Genomic DNA, 8,324 nt, shown 5'->3' on the forward strand with positions numbered 1-8,324 from the left:
AAAAATTAGACGACAAAGAATTAACTTGACGGAGCTCAAACTCAAAACACACGGCAGCAACAAACAGGAAGTGACGTAAACACAGTTTATGATTCTTTAAAGTTTTGTTCGTCAAGAACATCTTCATATATGAACTTTTATGAATTTTGAAGCATAAATACAACCGTCAGAACTAAAAAGCTAAAGTTAGGTTATAAATAAACTACTTCACGATTGCTTGACTTTTGCATCACCAGACAGCAGCTTCTGATAACACTTTCAATCTTTATTTAAAGAACACGTTTCCTGATATTGAAGCTTGTTTCCACCATGGGATAAAAATGTAATTGCAACTTTTTCTCTCTTTTCAGAATGAAAAAAGTCTGAATTGTGAGATTTAAACGCAGAATTGTGAGATATAAACTTGCTATTGTAAAAAAAAATACAGTCAAACCAAATTTTATTCAGACACCTTCAGCATTTCTCACATTATCACAGTTGATTTGCTATAGTTTAGAAAATGTTAATAAAATATGACAAGAACTCAGTAGTTAAACTGTGTCAGAACAAATGAATCTTGATGATGTCAGATAACTTTGATAGGAAGGTATGTAATGGATTACAATCAACCAAAAAGAAAAAAAGAAAAAACACTTAAGCAAAACATGATCAGGTCAAAGTGTCTGAACAATTTTTGGTCCCAATTTTTTTCTTCCAATTTTTACTGGTAGTCCACTGTAGGAAGAGTTTTTGAGTATAATATGTCACAGTTTACTTTTTTTTTTATTTTGCTATCCTCACTTACATAAATGAACTATAGTGTCCTGGATATAAACAGAATTCTGAGATAAGAAGTCAGAATTGTGAGATATAAACTCAGAATTATGAGATATAAACTTAGAATTATGAGATTTAAACTCAGAATTATGGGATATAAACTTAGAATTATGAGATATAAACTCAGAATTGTGAGATATAAACAGAATTCTGAGACAAGTTAGAATTGCGAGATATAAACTCAGAATGATGAGATATAAACTTAGAATTATGAGATATAAACAGAATTCTGAGACAAGAAGTCAGAATTGTGAGATGTAAACTCAGAATGATGAGATATAAACTTAGAATTATGAGATATAAACTCAGAATTATCAGATATAAACCTAGAATTATGAGATATCAACTCAGAATTATGAGATATAAACAGAATTCTGAGACAGAAAGTAAGAACTGCAAGATATAAACTCTTTATATGTGCGAGATAAAAAGTATTTTCTATTGGTTTTTATTTAGTAGAATTATGAGATATAAACTCAGAATTATGAGATATAAACAGAATTCTGAGACAGAAAGTAAGAACTGCAAGATATAAACTCTTTATATGTGCGAGATAAAAAGTATTTTCTATTGGTTTTTATTTAGTGGCAGAATCTGACTTCCATATGATCCACTGCACTCTTTTTGTGCTATTGTGGACGAATGTGATTGCATTATTATGTTGCATTATTTTGAAGAAAATTCAGTTTGTATACATGCATCTCTTTTGGATAGGTTTTCTTTGTGGTATAAAAATATATTTTTTCGGCTTCTACAGTTTTCAGAAAAGGTTGAAGAATTAGTGATTTTTTGATAAATGCACCTCCTGGAACGCTAAAGCTTTAAAATCCATCTCACTGTGTGATATATTAAATATATATGTTTTTGCTCTACAATTTGAAAAACACTACAATTGGAAAATACTATAAATATAAAAATACTATAAAAAGGTTTGATTTAGAATAGCTTGCAAGAGTGTGAATATGAAAACAACTAGTCTGTAAATATGGACTAGTGTAGAAGAGTTTACATCAGAATAATGTCAAGTAAGAATTGAAACACAGCCCTCTGAATTCTTCCTTTTTCTGTTGCTTGTCTTCATTCTGTGCTGTTTACTCTTTGTGAGTCTGGTTTGAGAGCAAACAGGTAAAAAAATGAGAAGAAAATCTGTGAATCAGTTCTGATTCAGTGAATCGACTCAAACTCAGATTCAATGATTGGTTTATGTCATATTGGAGATTGCATCTGCTCTATGATGATCCAGGAAGCAAGATGGGGGTTAAATGATTCATACAATAAGAAAGCAGAGGCCGAACAGTCTGTTTACTGAATATAAATCTTTTCTCTTTGAATCTGAGCTTTCCAAGTCAAGCCCTAAAAGGACAAACACACACACACACACACACACACACTCTTACAGGCAAAAGTAGCTTCATGAATTGTCCTTCTTCACTCTATAATGATTGTTTATGTTTGCGCTTTACTTTTGCTCCTATTTCATCAAGCTTCACATTGATTACTGATTGAAGAGTCGTCTTGAAAAAAAATTCCTGAAAAAATGTGTTGCTCTTTGTTAATTTTTTCCGCTCCAAAGTGTCTTCGAAGAACTGTAGACCTTGTCAATTTTATGCAAACCCTTTTGTTCTCCATATATCAGTATCAAACACTAGACGATTAATGGTTAATCCATTAGAGCTGATGTTTTCAGACATTATTAAAGCACATTCTGTGTTTATTTGCACTCGTATTATTAATATTCCAGCACAAAGGAATCTGATACTGTTTTCAATCCGTCCTCTGAAGTTGACTTCACACTGGGACGTCTTTGTTGATCGTGTCCTCAAAGACGGCATTGAAAAGAATCTTTAAAGAGACCCTCAAGGACATGCAAACCTCTGCTGCTGAATAAACATGAATCGTCCCGTTTAATTTACAGGTTCACGCGGCCGTTTGTTGTGACATATTTCCTCACAGAGGGATTGAGTCATAAGGTTACTCAAGTAATAAAGGCTTGTGTTTCTGGAGAGCTGAGAATATCGCTTCGGCCTAATTGTCTTCCAATGTTTCCTGTTTTCAAAGTCAATGTGTGTGTCTGAAACTGATTGCAAGTGAAGGCATATTCACGTTGATGTTGATGACTTTTCACTGTTTTCCAGCACTGTAGTGATAAAAACAGCCGCTGCCGTTCAGAAATGAATATCCTTGCGGCCTGGCAGAGAGGCTACACTGGTCGAAATGTGGTCGTCACCATCTTGGACGACGGTATTGAGAGGAACCATCCGGATCTGGCGCAGAATTATGTGAGATTATCTTGATCTCCTGTTGCAGATCATTGATTATTGCTGTAAATGCATTTTATTAAGGCAAGACACTATAGGCAGAAATATAGTTTTTTCTTGAACTGGTCAATTGTTGAGATTTTGGGCTTTTCATAACTTGTCTTCTTTCAGACTAGTAACACCCAAAATACACTTTTAAGTTTATTTTATTATACTTTATCATTTTTTTGTCTGTAGATTTCAGTTATATAGATATCTTTAAAGTCGAAAAATGTTAACAAAACAAGAATTTTAAATCTTTATCCATTGGCTTTATCCAATGTTCAGATTTCTGTTCTGGAGATGTATGCAAATACATATTTAAACAGATAATACCTCATTTGTATATTTAAACATAACATTTAAAAAAACTTGTAATAAAAAATGTTTGCAATTCTTGATGAAATCAATCAGCTGTGGAAGATTGTGATTAAGTTCATTTATTTATTATTAACTGATTATTAGTAAATTTTTTATTTATTATACATTTTTAGTTTTATCGTGGGGTGTCTTGACTTAAGTGATATTTTAATATCATAAATATAGTATGATAGTTTTATTTATTCATATTTTATGCTTTATTTTACATTTAATTTAATGACCATAGTTTTTTATTTTTTATTTCAGTTTTAGTTTTGTTATTTTCCGTTTCAGCTTTAACTTAAACTTAACAAAAATTTGAAATATTTCCTTGGCAACTACGCTGTAAAAAAGATTTTTTAAAGTTGTAAATAAGACGGATTATTTTATTATTATTTATAGAGGTTTTTACAAGAAAGTACTATTTCACTATTTTTACTTCAAAGTTTCAATTCAGTTAATTTAATTCAGTGCATTACTTGCTGATTTTATTTTTTTTTTTACAACAATTTTTTACCAATTATTCAATATTTTTACTTAAAATTTTCACATTTAATTCAGTGTTACTTGCCATTTTTTGTAATTGGTGAAATTTACTAGCAGTTTTTACACCAATTTTTGTTCAGTCTAATATTTACTGACAGTATAACTGAAAGCTTTTAATTTTTTTGAGTTCATGTAAATGTTTTTAATAGTTTCAGTTTTAGTTAACAATATTAGCACTGCTCAACACAGTATGATTGATAAAATTATTGTTTGTTATATATTTTAGCACTGTAAATCTCTAGAGTAGAAAACAAAATGTTAATTTCACTCTAAATTTCTCAGATGATTTATTCGATGTGTTTTGTGCGTCATTTAGGACCAGCTGGCGAGCTATGATGTGAATGGAAATGACTACGACCCGACCCCACGATATGACTCCAGCAACGAGAACAAGTGAGTCCCGATGTCCTCAAAACTACACTTGTATTTTTAATGCATTCTGAGAGCTCTCTCCCATAGACAGCAATGTAATTACCACGATCAAGGTCCAGAAATGTAGCAAGGAGATCGGTAAAATAATCCATGTGACATCAGGGGTTCAACCGTGATTTTACGAAGCTACGAGAATACTTTTTCTACACATCTACACGTTCAGTGGATATTCTCCAAAATGGGACCAGGGTGACGCGGAGGAGACAAATTGTTGTTACCGTGAAATAAAATTACTCATATCGCCCATCCCTATGTATCTTGCTAGGCAGTTGCTGGGGTGTTTTGGTAGTTGTTAGCAGCGCTGAGGGTAATGAGTTTAATTACAAGTAATGCAAGTTACGCAATCAGATTACTTTTTTCAAGTAACTAGTGTATTTGATTGCTGAAGTAAGAGTGTTGAACTTTCTTCTCCTGCATCCTATTCTTCTGCAAACCAGAATGGCTCCTTTACTCATTTCATTTGACGCATTTGCCAAAAATAGAACTTTTTATATTAAAAACAAACAATCAAGCCCTGGCCAGATGAGAAAAAGTAATGCAAAAATAATGTATTTCTTTCCATTAAAGTAACTAAGTAACACAATTAGTTACCTTTTTAGGGAGTAACACGGTATTGTAATTAGGGATGCACCGATACCGATACTGATATCGGTATCGGGCCCGATATTTGGAGCCATGCAAATAAAGGAGTAACGACGGACTCGTGTGGTGTGTCAACAGAATGAAGAGGCTTTCTTTTGTGGCGAAGCACTGAAACCAATCCAATCCTGTGGGATTGAGGCTGGTGTGAATTTAATTGAAAATGTCTCTGTCTTTGATAAGCACCTGATTTAATGCTTGTTCTCCGCTCACGCTGCATGTTTACCAATGAACTCTGCCAAGAGTTCAGACAAAACTTCAAAGCGCTGTTTTGTTAATACTCATCAGGACATTTGAAACCGGAAAACAATGCGACATTCAATTCATTTCTGAAGTGCAGAACGTGCCTCCCGGAGTAGAAACTTAATTGAGTGAGGACAGAAAAAAAAACTATTGAAAGAGACTTTGGTAAAGAAGTGCACCGAGCGAACGAGAGTGAGTGAACAATGCACAAGATAAAAATGCAATTAATGCATTTCTAATGCAGCCGGCAGCGATCTTGTGCTCCTGTATCCACTTTGACAGTGGTGGAAGTAGGATTGACTCAATATCTGTTTTAAAATATGTCTTCAGAGTCCAAAAGTGTTTTGCTTTTGGTTACCAAAATGAAATCAAAAGTTTACTCTATTTACTTTCTTGCACAATCATGTGACACTGAAGACAGGAGTAATGGTGCTGAAAATTCAGCTTTGCATCACAGGAATAAATTACATTTTACAAATATATTCAAATATAAAACTATTATTTTAAATTGTAATAATATTTTACATTCATTACTGTATTTTTTGAATAAAATGCACTATATTTATTGCATATTGAATATTTATTGTATTTAAAAATGCAGCCTGGATGAGCATAAGAGACTTCTTCTAAATAAATTATATATTTGAAATATATATAAAATATAATATACTAGGGGTGGGTGATATGACCAAATTTGTTATTTCATGATGTGAGAAATTTTTCTTCACGGTAATTATGTATATAACAATATATTTATTTAATTATTATAAATAATTTTAAACAATGTTATTTTAGTATCATTGGGATACTCTTATATATTTAGAATATCTAACATTTCGAGTTAATTTTTAAAGAATATTTTCCTTTTTTATTTTTATTTTTTTTTAATTTTTTTTATATTTTTTATATTTTTTATACATTTTTATTTCAGTTCAATTTTTGTTGCCTTGGCAACTTGCTGAAATTAAATACTTGTGTAAATGTTTTTAAAAATGTTTTAAAAATATTTTTATGGTTGTAGTAACTATAAAAACCCTGACTGTAAATTGTAATAATATTTTATTATTATTGATGCAACATTGATTTTAATCAAATAAATGCAGCCTGAGCATAAGAAATGTACAAAATCATTAAAAAATCTTGCCGACCCCAAACTTTTGAATGTAGGCCATAGACAATGAGGCAAATCCCTATGGCTTGAATCAGAGGCAGTGTCTTAGTGTATTTTTTTGGCCTTTAGCAGTGTGAAGAGGACAGAATAAAAAGGAGATAATAGAGAACAAAGACTCACGTTGTTCAAAATTCTGATCAAACTCAAGCTCAAACACACAGTAACATATTAATTCTTTGTGTGATTTATGCTTACATTTATTTTCTTTCCAGACACGGGACACGATGCGCAGGTGAAGTTGCTGCTGTAGCCAACAACTCCCACTGCATTGTGGGCATAGCCTACAACGCCCGCATAGGAGGTACGCGTGAGTCTGTTTACAGTCTGCTTGCTTCCCCGCTTGCCTTATTTTCTCAGAAATGTCAGATGCTATTTCGGTTTCAGATCCGCCGCAGCCGGCTCTCAACACACACACGGATCAGCAAAACTGACCAATTGCCGCAAGTGGCTAAACCCTGATCGAGCAACAGGTTTCAGACGCAGTCGGAGCAGATAAGACCGGATTATTCCGCATGTGTGCACAGGATTAAAGCGGCGAGATGCCTGCGCTCCTGTCCGCCTCTGCTCGGAGAGTTCATTAATTTAGTGGACAGCGAACCGCCCGACATTCATGCGCTCATAAGCAATTAATCCTATGAAAAGGCCGATCAGTTTTAATCAAAAAGCGGATTTCATGATATGCCATTAGCCATCTGGGGCCGTTTTGTTCAGGCGCGCAGCTGCGCTGAAAGACACGAATATTTCTTTATTGTACTCGCAGGTGGCAGGACTGACAAATGCATCCTTTGCTCGGACTTGTCGGGGTTTCTGTCCGTCTTGTTCCAGTTGCACCATATGCCAAATGCATAAAGTTTAGCGATGCAACTGCAAGTACAGGATAGGGCAGTATATGCAAGTCTCTTTATTAGGAGCCAAGTGAGAGTTGCATTCATTTGCTTTCATTAATTTTACCAGTTGGCACTGGAGCCTGTGGCAGCAGTTTGAAGGAAAGTTGTAAAATGTGACTTTTACACCAGAGTTCCGTCAGAATTGAATAATTTCATAACCCACACTGTTTGTGGACCCACTTCAAAGATATTAAAATCCACAACAGATGAGATATTAAGATTGCTTGTTAAGCTGGTGCTAAAATATTATACATTTTTCTAACAAACTTATAATTTTAAGCTCTAATTTGGACTGTTGAACACTTTACATTCATTTAGTCTCTTCAGCACAAACCACAAAAACTTCTACATAACAGAAAGTCTTTTAAATGTCAAACATAACAGCATTAAACACTAACAGGTGTTTCCCTTCACTAAAAAAACACTGGATTTCAACATTTACTTTCCTTATCCAGTCCTACACAAAGCATATGGGAACTTGACTAATTTCCAAGTTAACAAGACAATTTGATTAAGTAACTACAACTTCATTTAAAATCGCTTAATGCACAATTTTAAAGTTTACATTCCACACAATAGGGCTGCACGATAAATCGAAATGGAATCGAGATCGCGATTCGACAGAAGCTGCGATTGTCATCGGCATTACTATCAAAATGCGCATGACAATCGCATTCGATTAATCGTGCAGCCCTACCACACAATATTAAGCTAATGTAACCAAAAAGGTTTCATTAAGTCAATAAAATAGAATTTTTAACTTGCAACTAGGGATGCATGATATTGGATTTTTGCCGATATCCGATATGTTGATAATTTTCAACTCATTTTGTCCGATAGCCGATGCCAATACCGATATATAATTATTTTTTAATTTTGGTTTGTTTTTAACAATAACTTATTTGTTAGAATTAAATAAACAATAATAAAGTT

At 33.3% G+C, this 8,324-nt stretch overlaps 1 protein-coding gene across 1 annotated transcript in view; it reads left to right on the forward strand.

The window, feature by feature from the left end:
• LOC107691985 (proprotein convertase subtilisin/kexin type 6-like) overlaps positions 1–8,324 on the forward strand; it is an 83,013-nt gene that overhangs the window by 27,243 nt on the left and 47,446 nt on the right. Inside the window, exons 4-6 of the mRNA XM_016490856.1 lie at positions 2,952–3,095; positions 4,336–4,412; positions 6,717–6,805. Of these exons, the coding sequence (XP_016346342.1) occupies positions 2,952–3,095; positions 4,336–4,412; positions 6,717–6,805 (310 nt within the window). The remainder of the gene's footprint in view (positions 1–2,951; positions 3,096–4,335; positions 4,413–6,716; positions 6,806–8,324) is intronic.

This window comes from Sinocyclocheilus anshuiensis, unplaced genomic scaffold (genome assembly GCF_001515605.1).
Source record: "Sinocyclocheilus anshuiensis isolate Anshui unplaced genomic scaffold, SAMN03320099.WGS_v1.1 scaffold426, whole genome shotgun sequence".
Taxonomy (NCBI): domain Eukaryota; kingdom Metazoa; phylum Chordata; class Actinopteri; order Cypriniformes; family Cyprinidae; genus Sinocyclocheilus; species Sinocyclocheilus anshuiensis.